The 16,711-nt window shown below is 39.9% G+C and overlaps 1 protein-coding gene and 1 pseudogene across 3 annotated transcripts in view; one reads left to right on the plus strand and one right to left on the minus strand.

The window, feature by feature from the left end:
• LSM14A (LSM14A mRNA processing body assembly factor) overlaps positions 1-16,711 on the plus strand; it is a 51,987-nt gene that overhangs the window by 11,987 nt on the left and 23,289 nt on the right. For all 3 annotated transcript variants that reach the window (XM_007539480.2, XM_060185683.1, XM_016195358.2), the window contains exons 2-3: positions 11,051-11,214; positions 13,734-13,863. In XM_007539480.2, coding sequence (XP_007539542.1) covers positions 11,051-11,214; positions 13,734-13,863 — 294 coding nt within the window. The remainder of the gene's footprint in view (positions 1-11,050; positions 11,215-13,733; positions 13,864-16,711) is intronic.
• LOC132537031 (large ribosomal subunit protein eL19-like) lies at positions 6,911-9,390 on the minus strand (annotated as a pseudogene).

A 16,711-nucleotide genomic window follows, 5' to 3' on the forward strand; every position in this document is an offset into this window, starting at 1 on the left:
GTATTTCTCTCCTCCTCTTTGTCTTCCCCTCCTCTCTCAATTTCTGTCCTATCCAACAACAGCTATGACAGCAATGACAATAGCAACTACAACAAGCACAACAAGGGCAACAAAATGATGGCCTCCAGGAGCAGTGGATTTGTAGTGCAGGCACTGAGCCCCAGCGATAACCCTGGAGGCAAAATAAACATAATAATAAAATAAAATAAGTTGGACAAAAAGGCAAGGATAAATGGGGAGTAATTGAATGATGGCGCATATGGTGATTTCTTTCAACCAAAATTAGGAATAGCTTGGGGAGGGAATCAAGTTTATTCTTCTAGATTCTGCTTGAGCCTTATCACTTCTTTTTTGTTGTTGTTGTAGTTGTTGTTGTCATCGTTGTTGGATAGGACAGAGAGAAATGGAGAGAGGAGAGGAAGACAGGGGGAAAGAAAGATAGACACCTGCAGACCTGCTTCACCGCTTGCAAAGTGACTCCCCTGCAGATCGGGAGCCAGGGGCTCGAACCGGGATCCTTATGCTGGTCCTTGTGCTTCGCGCTACGTGTGCTTAACCTGCTGCACTACTGCCCGACTTCCGTAAAGAGAGACACCTGCGGCACTACTTTACCACTTGCAAAGATTTCCTCCTGCAGGTGGGGACCAGAGGCTCGAACCTGGGTCCTTGCACATTGTAACATGTGCGCTCAACCAGGTGCACCACCACCCGCCCCGAGCCATATCACTTCTGTGAAGCCTTTCTGTAGTTCCCCTGTTCAGGAAGCTTTAGCTGCATCTCCTATGATCTCACTTTTGTCTTGTGTTTTCTTTTTGTGCCTATCAGGCTTTTATTATATTTTACCACTAGACACCCAAGGTCTTCCACTCCCCTTGTGCCCCTTGCAGTAGCAAATTTATTGGTCACCACAAAGGACTATTATTTTCCTTTGCCAGAAAATGTATGGTAAAAAACATGATAGAGGGAGTCGGGCATCTCCATCTAAATTTTCAAATTGATTTTTTGTTACTTATCTATTGTTACCAGGGTTATCACTAGGGCCCAGTGCTCAAACGATGAATCCATTGCTCCTGGCTGCCATTTTTTCCTTTTCTATATTTATTTTATGGGACAGAGAAATTGAGAGGGGAGGGAAAAATAGGGAGAGAGATAGACATCTGTAGACCTGCAGGTGGGGTGTGGGGCCTTGAACCAGGTCCTTGCACATGACAACATATGTGCTTAACCAACTCTGCCACCTGGCCCTGCAAAATGTTTTGTTTATTTTTTTTAATGAGTGAGAGATAGAAAGAAAGGTAGAGACCAAGAGCACTGCTCAACTCAGGTTTATGGTGGTGCTGGGGATTGAACCTGGGGCCTTAGAGCCTTGGGCATGAGAGGTTTTTTTTTGTGTGTGTTTTTTTTTTTTTTTGGGGGGGGGGGCATAACTGCTGTGCTGTTTCCCCAGCCTCTTTTTAGTTTGAAAATTCTTTCCTCTGCTACTCTTCCTATATTCTGCCACCCACCAACTTCCCAGGGGGTTGTGCCTGCTTGATTTCATACCTTCCAGCAATCAATCTCTCTCTCTCTCTCTCTCTCTCTCTCTCTCTCTCTCTCTCTCATTTTCCTTCTAGGTTGGGGAACAACCTGGAACACAGTACTTAGAAAGCTTCCCCCTTCACATGGTACTCCCATGTGGTGGACTGCTCCTAACATGGTAAAGTGTACAGTCTGCCGGATGAGCCATCTCCTGCCCATTCCCTAATTTTTTTTATACTTCTCATAAATTCTGAAACTCAAGAATTTCTCATGGCTGACGAAAGAGATGTCTGAGTAAATCTACATATGTTAGTAGCCAAAGGGAAAAAACTTGGCTGGAATATGCAAGTGAGGTTGCTGCTGAGAGGAAGTATCAGTAATTTGAGATGTCTCAGATATATAATTGTGGTTAACTTTGGGTTAAAAGAAACATAAGGCTCTTTGTTCCACTGAAGACTGTACGAAAGAGGGAACAAAGTAAGAGGAGACAAAATGTATCGGTGAAAAAACAAGACAAAGTGGGACGGGAGATTGCACAGCAATAGCACACAGAACTTGCATTCAGAGGTCCCAGGTTTGATCCCTGACACTGACAATAACCAGAACCCAGCAAGTGCTCTGGTTAAATAAAGAAAAAGTACAAAGTGACTTTGGGTCCTTCCAGTCAAACAGGACCTTTATTTATTCTTAAGATTTGGATAGTAAGGAGTTGGTTTTAATATGGCAAGGAGTTGATTTCAAGTGTTATGGTTGAGCCAGGGAGATAGCATAATGGTTATGCAAAAAGAGTGTATGAAATATGAAGATCGTAGCAGAGATGATGTTCTGGTTTGGTTTTCTTTTAAAGTGTAGTTGAAAAGCTAAGAGGAAAGTCTTCAGAGTTGTGAATCCTAGAGAGGGTGGTTTTTGGTTTTGATTTTAATTTTCATGTCACCGTATATTATTGGCAAGTAATAAATGCTGAGGAGGTGGCCTGAGTGGTGGCACAGTGCCTAGAGCACTGGACCTAAAATCATGAGGACCCAGTTTTGATCCTTAGCATCACCTACACCAGAGTGATGCTCTAGTGTTTTTTTTTCCTCTCTCTAATATAAATCTGTTTTAAAAAATACTAAGGATATTAAGACTATTACAGAAAGATTAGTCAGTAATATTTCTGTTGGCACAGTCTATTAGTGGGCACAGGAAGAGATGCCAGATCTAACTCAGTGCTGTGATATTTCCTTTCGTTGCCCTTTTTTTAATTGTTGTAGTTATTATTAATGTCGTAGTTGTTAGGACAGAGAGAAATGGAGAGAAGAGGGGAAGACAGAGAGGGAGAGAGAGAGAGACACCTGCAGACCTGCTTCACCGCCTGTAAAGCGACTCCCCTCTTAGGTGGGGAGCCAGGAGCCGAACTGGGATCCTTACGCCGGTCCTCCTTGCGCTTTGCGCTTAACCCAATGCACTACCACCCGACTCCTGATATTTCTTAACAGAAAGAGTGTAGAGTGAAGGAGGTGAGGGTGAAGGAGCCAGTGAAGAAAGTGCACTTGTGGAAAAGGGTTTGTAGAGGCCAGGGAGGTAACTTGAGTCATAAAGCATGGGACTTGCTTATAAGAATAGTGTCCACAGTTCAGTCCCTGGCACCACGTATGCTGGAGTGATCAATGTTCTGGTGGTGTGTATCTGTCTGTCTGCCTCTTTCACTATAGATAAATCCTTAAAAAAAAAAAAAGTTTGTGGAACCTTATTGTAAAGTTACCCTCCAAGTAAAAATATCCAAAGCCTGCTTCCCACCATCCTGCCATCAATCTGTGCAAGGCCTTGCACTCTAGAAGAGATAACTTTATAAATGCTGTCTTCTCAGTGTTTACATCTTATACTAAACCTGTATGTAACAGATATTTCAAACTTGGATTATCTTCATATGATTCAGCAAGAGTTAGCCTATGACCCGGTATGTGCTACAAGAATTGTACTTATGAATACATATCAGAGGAAAATAACTAACTTTTCATATAATTTTTCATCACGTTTTTCTGGCTTAATGCTTTTGCATATATGCTTTTTTTGTTTTTGTTTTTTGTTTCTCTTTGCCTCCAAGATTATCACTGGGGCTTGGTGCACTACGAATCCACTGCTCCTGGAGGCCATTTTTTCCCCGTTTTTTGCCTTTGTTATTGCTGCTTTTGTTGGATAGGACAGAGAAATCAAAAGAGGAGGGGAAGACGGGAAGAGAAAGACAGACACCTGCAGACCTGCTTCACCACTTGTAAAGTGACTCCCCTTACAGGTGGGGAGCTGGGGGCTCAAACCGAGATGCTTATGTTGGTTCTCACACTTTGTGCCATGTGTGCTTAACCACCTGGTCCCCCTATATGCTGTTTTTTTTTGTTTTTTTTTTTTTTTACTTTATTTATTCCCTTTTGTTGCCCTTGTTGTTTTATTGTTGTAGTTATTATTGATGTCGTTGTTGTTGGATAGGACAGAGAAATGGAGAGAGGAGGGGAAGACAGAGAGGGGGAGAGAAAGACAGACACCTGCAGACCTGCTTCACTGCCTGTGAAGGGACCTGCCTGCAGGTGGGGAACCGGGGGCTCGAACCGGGATCCTGACGCCGGTCCTTGAGCTTAGCGCCACCTGCGCTTAACCCGCTGCGCTACAGCCCGACTCCCCATATATGCTGTTTTTAAAAATGTTTTTCCCCATTCACTTGGTATCTAATTATTGCTTGCTTTTTGCTGTAAATAGTCGCTCTAATTCCAAGGAATTTTATGTAGTTCAGTTCATTGGTGCTAAACAGTACTCAGTAATTTTGAAAACAGCTTTTGCTTAATAGCTTTTTCCACTATGAGATTTATTCAAGAAGTATTCAGATTCAACAATATGTAGGCCATTGTGTTATAAATTGCAACGGTTGTTTAGATACAGATCTTTCTGCAGAAATTTGCTCAATTCCTGAGGGGAATTACAGGCAATGGTAGAATACAGTGTGAGTTGGAGGAAGAGCAAACTATTACTCAGAATTTTAATGGTGGAGTCGATACGGTTAATTTTCTGTCAGCTTGGCTTTGTTGTAAGTGCCCAGACATGAGGGTGTACATCTGGATATTTCTGTGATAGTATGTAAGATGAGATTAATACTTAAACCAGTGGACTTTGAGTAAAATGATACGCTACTTTTAGTTAGTTGAAGGAATGAATTTTGCCAGCAAGAACTATAGCTCTTCCTCCATCTCCAGCCTGCCCACCTGCACTGTAGATTTTAGATTTCCACATGAGCCACTTTCTCAAGTAAATGTGTTGTGTGCATATGTGTCCCTACTAATTCTCTTCCTTGGAGAATATGAATAACATTCAATTGAATCTAAGGTAGGTTGAGTGTGGAGAGATGCTGTGTATTGTAAAATAAGCTTGGTCAGAACCTAAATATGGATACAATTGATAATGCCTTAAATCTGACATTTGATAGGATTTTTTTTTCTGGTTTTTATTTATAAAAAGGAAACACTGACAAGAACCATAGAATAAGAGGGATACAACTCCACACAATTCTCACCACCAGAACTCCATATCCCATCCTCTCCCATGATAGCTTTCCTAGTCTTTATCCCTCTGGGAGTATGGACCCAGGGTCATTATGGGATGCAGAAGATGGGAGGTCTGGATACTGTAATTTCTTCCCTGCTGAACATGGGCATTGCCAGGTTGATTCATACTCCCAGCCTGTCTCTCTTCTTTCCCTAGTGGGGCGGGAATCTGGGGAAGCAGGGCTCCAGGACACATTGGTGGGGTTGTCTGCCCAGGGAAGTCCGGTTTGCATCACGGTAGCATCTGGAACCTGTTGACTGAAAGAAGAGTTAATATGTAAAGCCAAACAAGTTGTTGACTAGTCATGAACCTAAAGGCTGGATTAGTGCAGATGAAGCATTTGGGGGGGGGGTCTCCGTTTTGTAGATAGTAGGCCTATTTTAGGTATATTCCAAAGGGCCCATGACTATACTAGTATTTTGTTTGTTTGTTTGAGCCTGACATCTGATATGCAGGTAGACCCAAGTTATTGTCTGGGGAGATGATGTCATGGCTGGAAAAAGGACCAGAAAGCTAGATCAGGGAAGAGGGTAGCTCCCAAATATGGGAAAGGTGTATAAATATTGTTGACTGTAAATCCCATTGATTTGATCTGATCTAATAGGAATTTTAACTTGAAAACTACATCAAATCTTGTTCTAGATTTCCGTTTGAATTTACTTAGCCTTACTTTCCTAATTCATTTCTGGGCATTTCTTAAATAATTCAGCCTTTCATTTATTTCTGCTGCATTTTGGTATTCAACAGATTTGTTTTTCTTCCTTACCAATAGATATTAGAACTTAATTTATAGTTTTTAGTTTGTGTCAAAGACTGGGAAATTCAGTCATGTCCTCATGAGAGGAACTAATTTTAATTTTGTCCATGTATTTAAAATTATTTGTATTTATTTATTTGGATAGAGACAAACCCAGAGGGAAGGGGGTAATAGAGAGGGACAGTGACACACCTGCAGCCCTGCATCACCTCTCACAAAGCTTTCCCTCCTGTAGATGGGGACCAGGGACTTGAATCTTGGTCCTTACACATTGTAACAAGTGTGCTCAACCTGGTGCACCACCACCCGGCCTCTATCCATGCATTTCTTTAAATTTTTTTTTTTTAAACTTAATTGACTAGGATAGAGGGAGAGAGACGAAGACACCTGTAGCACTGCTTCACTGCTCGTGAAGCTTCCCCTCTACCGGTGGAGACCAGGGCCTTGAAACTGGGGCCTTGCACATGGTGAGATGTACACTTAACCAGGTACACCACTTCCAGGCCCCCTCTCCATGTATTTCTTTCTTTTTTTTTTTTAATTTTTAATTTTCTTGCTTTTATTTAATTTTTTTCCTTTTATTTATTTTTTTAACCAGAGCACAGATCAGCTCTGGCTTATGGTGGTGTGGGGGATTGAACCTGGGACTTTGGAGCCTCAGGTATGAGAGTCTGTTAGCATAACCATTATGCTATCTACCCCCACCCTTTTCATCACTTTATAAGAATACTTCTCCTGCCCAGCTGTTTTGGAAAAACTTTTGCCATTGTATGGGTAGATGAGTTCGACGGCCTTTCCTTCCTGTCTCCTGATAACTACCATCTTCCATGTTTAATCTTTTGAGGAACCACCAGACTCTTTTCCCACAGGTACTGATTTTCACTAATAGTATACAAGGAATTCATTTTTTTTATTCACCTTTTCTTTTTCCCATATTCACCAATATTATTACCTGTTTTCATTGTTACCCTAGTTGTTGTAGAGTGATACTTCATGATGGTTTTGATTTGCATTTCAGTCTTTTTGGGGGCAGATAATAATCTCTTTTTACTGAATGATTAATGTCACTAGAGGCCACTGTGTACAAAGAGAAGGGAGATTTATTTCTTGGTCTCTTCCTCCTTGGGCAAAGTCTTAATGATTTCTTCCTTCTTGACCTGGAGCCGCTCTCCACAGTGTTTTCGTGCTTCCTTGGTCTTAGACCTGAGGGCTTCAACCTCGTCAGCCAGGAGCTTCTTGCTAGACTTGTCTGCCTACAGCTTGTGAATGTGTTCCATGAGAATCTGCTTGTTTTTGAACACGTTTCCCTTCACTTTGAGGTACAAGCTGTGTTATGTGTCAGGCTGTGTCTTCTTAGGTTCTCGGTATCTTCTGAGCAAGCAGCACAGAATTCTCATTCTCCACGTCTAGGTCACTTTCTCGGGCATTTGAGCGTTGGCAGTACCCTTTTGCTTACCAATACCCATATGTCTGCCCTTCCTGCGAGCCAAAGAGTCCTTCTAGCATTGAGCCCAGGAATAGACAGCCACAGGTTTCCAGATGATTAGCCCATCTTTGATAAGTGTTTGGATCTGCTGATGGGAATTATCATTGGTCTCATTGGGACCCAACCAGAACTTTTTTGCCACAGCAAAAAGGACACTAGAGGCGAGTATTTTCTGAAGCCTGAGCATAACCATGGCTGCGGCCTCAGTGGTGAAAGGAAAGAACCATATTGCCTTTTATTTTTTTATACTATTATTATTTAATTCTAGAAATGCCACTCAAGTTTTGCCCCTTTTTAATTGGGTAGCTTGTGACTTTTTTTTTTTTTTTTGAGGGTGTTGTCTCTGGTGCTTTGCTGCTCTGAGAGGACTTTTTCAGATAGAACAAGCAAAGAGACAGGAAGGAAGAGACTCCACGGCGGCACCAAAACTTCTTCAGTGTAGTGGGCCAGGTTCGAACCTCAGTCATGTGGCAGAGCAGCACACTATCCATGTGAGCTATTGTGTGGGTATCTTGCTGTTAAGTTACTCAGTGCTGTCCCCCCAGCCATAGACTTTTCTTTCTCAGGGCACTGCTCAACTCTGGCTTATGGTGGTGCCAGGGATTGAACCTCAGACAACTAAAGAAACTGAGATGGTAATCAAAAACCTCTCCGACAAAAGTCATGTCCAGATGATTTCACAAATGACAAGGAGACAGGAATACCCCTACCACCTTCTATGAAGCCAACATCAACCTAATACCAACAAAATAAACTTGGCCACATATGCGACCCAAGCTTGAGCCCAGCCCCCATCACATTAAAGGAGGCGTGTGGTTCTTTTCACTCTCTCTACCTCACTACCTCTCTGATGTATCCTCGACTCTGATGTATAACCATTATGCTATCTTCCCAATCCCCACACTTCTTTTTTAAGTAAGGGCAAGAGATCTTCATTCTGGCATATGCAGTGCTGGGAATTGCACTTGGGACTTCATGCTTACAAATCACCCTACGTCACTGACCTCCAGGATCATCTCTTTATTTCTGTGTCACTAAGGATTGAGCTCAGGTCTTCACAAATATTCAATATTATCACTGAGCAAGATCTCTCTTGCAATTTTTCCCTTCATCCTTTTTTTTTTAATTATCTTTTATTTTATTTTTTTTAATTTTTTAAAAATATTTATTTAATTTATTTATTCCCTTTTGTTGCCCTTGTTGTTTTATTGTTGTAGTTATTATTGTTGTTGTCGTTGTTGGATAGGACAGAGAGAAATGGAGAGAAGAGGGGAAGACAGAGAGGAGGAGAGAAAGATAGACACCTGCAGACCTGCTTCACTGCCTGTGAAGCGACTCCCCTGCAGGTGGGGAGCCGGGGTTCGAACCGGGATCCTTATGCCGGTCCTTGTGCTTTGCGCCACCTGCGCTTAACCCACTGCGCTACAGCCCGACTCCCAATTATCTTTTATTTATTGGATAGAGACAGCCAGAAATCAAGAAGGTAGGGGAAGATAGGGAGAGAGACAGAAAGACACCTGCAGACCTGCTTCAGCACTTGAAAAGCTTTCCTCCTGCAGGTGGGGACCACGGGCTTGAACTTGGGTCCTTGTGCACTGTAATGTGCACTCAATCAGGTGCACCTTGCATATGGTAATATGTGTGCTTAGCTAGGTCCTTGTGCTTTGTGCCATGTGCGTTTATCCCACTACACTACCACCCGACTCCCAGGATAGAATTTAAAAAAAAAAAAAATTTCCCACCTGCAGGGGAGTCGCTTCACAAGCGGTGAAGCAGGCCTGCAGGTGTCTGTCTTTCTCTCCCCCTCTCTGTCTTCCCCTCCTCTCTCCATTTCTTTCTGTCCTATCTAACAACAATAACAGTAATAACTACAACAACAATAACGACAAGGGCAGCAGAAGGGAAAATAAATATAAAAAAAATTTTTTTTTAAAGAATTACATGTTTTTAGAAGCTTCCTGAGCCTGTAAGCCTGAAATTTCTTCATTATCATGAGATGTTCTGAGGGAATTGGTTTAAAATGCCAATTTCTAGCCCTTTCTGTCTAAAAAGTGTAATTCAGTGGTTGCCATTAGGGTTCCAGAAATCTTTTAAACCAGATTACCTAGATTCAGTGGTACACAGCTAAACTTTGATTTTGTTTTATTTTATAGGACAGAGAGAAATGGAGAGAGGAGAGGGTGGTAGACAGGGAGAGAAAAGTAACAACTGCAGCATTATCTCACCGCTTGTGAAGTGTCCTCCTTGCAGGTGGGAGCAGGGGCTTCAGCCCAGGCCCTTGATCATGGGGATGTTTGTGTTCAACTGGGTGAGCCACATCCCAGCCCCACAGTTAAACTTTGAATAATACTTTTGTTTTTACTTTAAATAAGAAACTGGAGCATCACACTCTTAACATACAACACTGGGCTCAAACCCAGGACCTTAACACATATAAGAAGTGCTCTGCCACTGAGCTAATCCTCCCACAATTAATACTTATGTGTTAAGTAACCAAATTTAATTATGAGACAGATATTTTAGATAACTAGGGCATTTCAGGTTCTCCCATGGAGCTGAATAGCTGGCAGCTGGTTGGCTCTATTTCTAAAGGACTTACTACTTACCAAAATAGATGTCCCCTTTATTGTCTTCTTTTAATCCCAAAGCTTAATTTCCCAACTGGTATTTTGTGGTCTGGGAAATTTTCCACAAATTCCCCCAAGAGGAAATTTCATGGTGGTTGCTAATATTTAATTTTGTTTAGTGAGGACTTTAAAAATAGTTCAAGAATGAAAGAAAGGCTGTTATTTTTAAAATAGTGATTGAGTAATGATTTTCTATATTGTAAGAATACAGGAGTATAGTTTCACACTATATCCACCAAAGTTCTTTGACTCCCTAACCCCAGCCCCACAATAACCACTATAGCTCATACAAAGTCACAGACACAGTATAGCCACTCTTTTTTTTTTTTTTTTTTTCAAGTTCGGTTGTTTCACTTCCCTGTACTCCATATAAGTGTGAAAATACCCAGCATAACGTAGTTGTAATTCATTTTTTTAAGGATCTACTTGTTATGTAAGAAATCAGCCAGAACACTGTCCCAGCATGTGTAGTACAAGGCCTCAGACATGCAAGTCCTGTGTTCTTCCTCCCTGCTATGAAATGGCGTTTTTAATACTCCTTCATTCCACAACCTCCAAAAATAGGAATGAACTAAAATGTAGGGAGGACACAGCCTCATACAAATTCAGATATATAATCGGATAAATTATTCATAATATTTACTAAGCATAACCTCCGTTTTCCTCTTTTAAAAAAATGTTTACTTAGCTACAGATTAAAGAATACTTTCTCACACAAGTAGAACCTGAACTGTAATTGGCATATTGCACCAAAGTAAAAGACTGGGGTTTGGGGGGGTGGGGGGAAATACAGGTCCAAAAAGGATGATAAAGGACCTAGTGGGGGTTGTATTGTATTGTTATATGGAAAACTGGCAAATGTTATGCATGTAGAAACTACTGTATTTACTGTCAAATGTAAAACATTATTCCCCAATAAATGTAAAACATTTATTCCCCAATAAAGAATTAAAAAAAAAATTTCTCATAGATGATATTTAAGAACTTCTGTTTAGTACTGTCAAGTACTTCCGTCATAACACTCTCAAGAGGTACTGCCTGAGCATGATGAGTTAAATACATATCTCATGTCTTCCGTTTTCTCACCAGTCCGGTCCTTTGGTACAGAAGACAGACCAACAGATCGTCCAATACCACCTCGAGATGAAGTCTTTGAATACATCATATTCCGTGGGAGTGATATTAAAGACCTTACTGTTTGTGAGCCACCGAAACCACAATGTTCTTTGCCTCAGGACCCAGCTATTGTCCAGGTAACTGATTTGTCTTGGCCTGCAAGTCAGCTGAAAGCCTATGACTAGCCATATCTTTCACCTGGTTTCTTTTTTCATGTAGGATTTTCTCATTGTATTAATATTTGGAATTAAAATAGAAGAGGATGGGGGTAAATATTGTTGGGGGGGTTAGAGATGAATACATTGAGACACCGTAAGCCATCTCCACACACATTTTTTTATTCAAGTTTGGATGCAGACAGGGACATCACAGCTCCACTCCATCCATGGAGCTCCTCCTTGTGGTTGGCTGTGGTATTATGTGCCAGCAAGTGAGCCCAGGCTGTGTGTTCTACCAGCTCTCAGGCTCTAGGACTTTGTTTTTCTTATAAAATATTTTCTAGTTTCAACAACAGTTAAAATAGATGGTTTTTGAGCTCCAACACTATAAAAGAGCTCTGTTCACAGTATTGCACTTACACTTAGTTATTCTTCACAATACACTGCTTTGTGGCATAATTCTCATTTTCACAAGTAAAGAAATTGAGGGATACATAATTTATCTCCTGAGTCCAGAATTCAAGATCCTTGCTGCTGTATTATTCACATGATTCATATTACACACCAAAGTGATGGTTGCCTACTCTTAGATAAACGTATTAGACTTAATTTTTAAAAGAAATTAAATACTATGTAATGTCACATTATAGAATAATATAGCACAAACACAAAAGGATTTTTTTATCATATGTAAACTTTCTGAATTTCACATATAGCACAGATGACTAAAAGCTTGAGGTCCAGATGATTTTTCTACTAAATCCATTTCCTCACAGTGTTTTTTCTTGTTAAAGTATTTAGTCATTTGTACAAAAATATACTTGTTAGCTTTCTTGACTGTGTAATACTTTGACATTGTTACAAAACTTTTTTTGTGCTTTGATAAAAATGTCAGTTTTCAACTAAGTAGTCTAAGACAAATCTTCTTTTTCATAGAATTTGTCCTACTTTAAAAGAAAATACGTAATAAAGGGCTTGGCGGTAGGGCACCTGGTTAAGCATATACATTACAGTGCGAAGGACCCAGGTTCAAGCCCCCTGATCCCCACCTGGAGGGGGAAAATTCACAAGTGATGAAACAGTACTGCAGATGTCTCTCATTACTGTCTTATCTCCCCCTACCCTCAATTTCTCTGTCTCTGCCCAGTAGAAAAAATACCTTATGGGAGCTTCTGGAAAAATGTGAACTAGTGTATAAGGTTTTAAAAAAAATTTAAAGAAACATTAACATCTACTGTTTTTCCTAAATGTAAGGTGGTTTTTTAAATTTTTAAAAAAATTTATTTATTCCCTTTTGTTGCCTTTGTTTTATTGTTGTAGTTGTTGTTACTGACGTCGTCGTTGTTGGATAGGACAGAGAGAAATGGGAAGACGGGGAGAGAAAGATAAGACACCTGCAGAACTGTGAAGCGACTCCCCTGCAGGTGGGAGCTGGTGGTTCGAACTGGGATCCTTACGCTGGTCCTTGTGCCTTGCACCATGTGCACTTAATCCGCTGCACTACTGCCCAACTCCCGTAATAGTTTTTATATTTAATTATTTACTGTTAGCAGGGTTATCAGTAGGGCTTGGTGTTTGCACAACAAATCTACAGCTCCTGGTGCATACACCCCTTTTTTCCCTATAGGTACGAAAATTGAGGGTCAAGGGGATAGAGACTGAGGGAGGAAAAAGAAACCTGCAGCACAGTTTAACCATTTGTGAAGCTCCCCCTCTCCATAGGTAGGAACAGGGACTTGAATCTGGGTCATTGCTCATGGTGACATTGTGCACTCTACCTGGTGCACCACTGCCCAACTCCAAGATAGTTGTTTTTTTTCCCCCCAAGATAAAGTAACTGCCATATGCCTAGCAGAAGTAGTAAGCACTCCAATAAGGTCCTGCTGGCAAGGAGATTATGCCTTACTAACCACTAATGTACTTCATGTTCCTATTATGAAATAATTTGTAGATTAACCTGTGAAATGGGGGTATAGGTACATACAGTGATGTATTTTGGGTTCTACAGGTTAAAGTTTTTAGAAAATAATCTGTAACTTAATAGTAACTGTGTTTTAAAATTGTAACTGGCTTGTTTTTGTTTCCTTTAAGTCTGGTGCCACATCTCAAATGTTTAAAAATTAAGTGAGATTTCTTATGTATGTCATCACCAAACTAAAATTTAATCTAAACAATGTGTTGTCTTAAGGTTTTCTCTTTAAGCAAAGCCAACTTACTTTTTCAAATAATTCTACTTCCACTCTTAAATCTTTTATAAAACTCTTAGCTCAAAGAGTTTATTATAGAAAGTGCTAATCTCATTGGATGTAGTTGGCATGTGTTTGTAAATACTGACACTGGAAGTTTGTTCAGCTTTTTATGGTAAGTGCATGTCGTAAGTTATTACTGCTTTTGTGTCTAGTGGTTAATTTAATAGTTGAATTAAAATTTAACTATTCAGATTTCCACTATAAATGTAGTGTTTAGAGCCTGGGAAATAATCCACACTTTTTCTCCAGTCTTCACTAGGCTCATCTACTTCATCATTCCAGTCAGTGAGTTCCTATGGACCTTTCGGCAGGATGCCCACATACAGTCAGTTCAGTCCGAGTTCGTTAGTTGGGCAGCAGTTTGGTGCAGTTGGTGTTGGTATGTTGTACTATTTTCTTTTCTTTTTTTAATTTAAATTGTTTGACTATTCCTGGAAGATACATAAAATGGGCACAAACTTTCAGACACTTTATTATTACATAAAATCATTAAGCATGTTTTCCCCAACAGGATAGATTTTTCCAAAGGGGGATTGTAGATAAGGCTGTCATTATTCAGAAATAATAAAGTTGAGGGAGTCGAGCACTAGCACAGCAGGTTAAGCACACGTGTCACAAAGCACAGGACCGAAATAAGGATCGGGGTTTGAGCCCCCAGCTCCCCACCTGCAGGGGAGTCACTTCAAAAGTGGTGAAGCAGATATGTAGGTGTCTATCTTTCTCTCCCCCTCTGTCTTGCCCGCCTCTCTCCATTTCTCTCTGTCCTATCCAACAACAATATCAATAATAACTACAATAAGACAATAAGGACAAGAAAAGGAAATAAATTTTTTTATATATTTATTTTATTTATTTATTCCCTTTTGTTGCCCTTGTTTTATTGTTGTAGTTATTATTGTTGTTGTCATTGTTGGATAGGATAGAGAGAAATGGAGAGAGGAGGGGAAGACAGAGAGGAGGAAAGATAGACACCTGCAGACCTGCTTCACGACCTGTGAAGCGACTCTCCTGCAGGTGGGGAGCCGGGGTTCGAACCGGGATCCTTATGCCGGTCCTTGTGCTTTGCACCACCTGCGCTTAACCCGCTGCACTACAGCCCGACTCCCAATAAATTTTTTTTTTTAAAAAAAAGTGAAACCACACTGGAAATACATTATTATTATTTAAAAAAAAGAAAAGGGAGTCGGGTAGTAAGTGCAGCGGGTTAAGCGCATGTGGTGCGAATTGCAAGGATGAGCTTAAGGATTATGGTTCGAGCCCCGGCTCCCCACCTGCAGGGGAGTCGCTTCTCTCCCCCTTTCTGTCTTCCCCATCTCTCTCCATTGCTCGGTCCTATCTAACAACAACAACATCAATAACTGCAACAGCAGTAATAAAAAAAGGGCAACAAAAGGGAAATTAAATAAAAATAATAATAAAAAAATTAAATAGGGCAGGGGTAGATAGCATAATGGTTATGCAAACAGATTATCATGCCTGAGGCTTCAAAGTCCCAGGTTCAATCCCCTGTACCATCATAAACCAGAGCTGATCAGTGCTCTGGGGGAAAAAAAAACTTTAAATAAAAAAAGAAAAGAAATGAAATAATGTCATTAAGGATTTTACTTAAGTTCTGTGAAGTGTGGTTAGTTGCCTTATTTAACTCCACCTATGAGTGACATGCACATTCAGTACGTTTGAGGACTTAGTGCTTTGATTCCTATAATAGTTTTAAAAACAAAATATAAAAGAAAATGTTAGAACTAGGCTACTAACATTTTTGTTTATGATAGGAAAAGAAAGGTTACCATCCACTTGAGTGTCTTGTTTCATAGCTGAATTTTTGTTATTAAGTATACTTTTATTAAAACTTCTACAGTAAGAAATAAGTTTTTAAAGCTCAAACCCTAGCCCTTAATTTTTTTCATTCCCATTGAAATAACCATCTATCAGCTTACTTTATTTGCTAGATTCATTACTATATCAACACATTTTTTATACAGTCATCACTTTTCAAAAATGTAAATTTTCTACTTACAAAATAGAGAAAGGGAAAAGCAAATCTCTAAAGTGAATTAATACAAATAACAGGTGCTGAGAATTTAACTGATAACCACACAGAAAAAAATAATTGGTTCAAGCAACTTACACTTTTGATAAGATATAAGATTATAAAAGAACAAATATAAAAAGAACAAAACAAATTTGGTTTAGAGTTTATAATTAATGTTACTGATTCTGAAGCCATTTTGTATTATAAGATAGGCCAGTTGAGTACTGTGTTAACATTGGTGGGAAAACTGTTTTTAGTACAAAGAAGAGAAATACAAATAAGGAATGAAGGACAGTAAGAGAAACCCCTTACAGTATTAAATATGAATTGGAAAATGAGTATAAACTCTTTTTTAAGAGTATTACTTTCTGACTTTATTCATAGAAAGGGCCAAGAAAAAAGGGGAGGACAAGAATAGTCAGAGGCAAATAACACATTTAAATTGAGTTCTAGTTACCATTCCTAGTAAGGCCCCCTTGAAGCAAAAAAGAAAGGCATACTTTTTTTTGTTATATGTTGCCACTATTGCTGTCATTGTTGTTGGGTAGGACAGAGAGAAATCAAGAGAGGAGGGAAAAACAGAGAAGGGGGAGAGAAAGATAGACACCTGCAGACCTGCTTCAGTGACACACACACACCGCACACGCATGCGCGCAGGTGCCTCAAACTGGGATCCATAAGTCATTCCTTGCGCTTTGCACCATGTGCGCTTAACCCGCTGCACCATTGCCTAGCTCCCATTTAGATGGTTTTAAAGTATGGTCCAGTAGTTTACTTACAAAGCAAAAAAAATATACCTTTGTGATAGATGTATTGGTTACTATCTTATTCATGCCATTAAGTTTGGTAGTGACAAACTAAATTATTGTGTCTCCTAATTGATGTTAGTCTGGTGAATGGGTAGTGAGTCTGCCCATCTTTACCTCTGTGTAGTTCTGGCTGAAAATGCAGATTCTAATCATTAAGAGCTAGGTATCCAGAAGGCAAAACTCTTCGTGTAATCCAGTATTGTAAAAACTTCAGTATTATGGTATCTGTCTGTCTTTATATGTGCAACAGTTGACATAGAATAGTAAATTTCCAGTTGCTAGAATTGTATGAGTTCTTTATTTTGGAATATTAAAATTTTAAATATTAAATTTTTTTTCTTACATATGTAAGAACTAGCTCAGAATAAAATAGACTTAAACATAAG

This window comes from Erinaceus europaeus, chromosome 2, assembly GCF_950295315.1.
Source record: "Erinaceus europaeus chromosome 2, mEriEur2.1, whole genome shotgun sequence".
Classification (NCBI taxonomy): Eukaryota; Metazoa; Chordata; class Mammalia; order Eulipotyphla; family Erinaceidae; genus Erinaceus; species Erinaceus europaeus.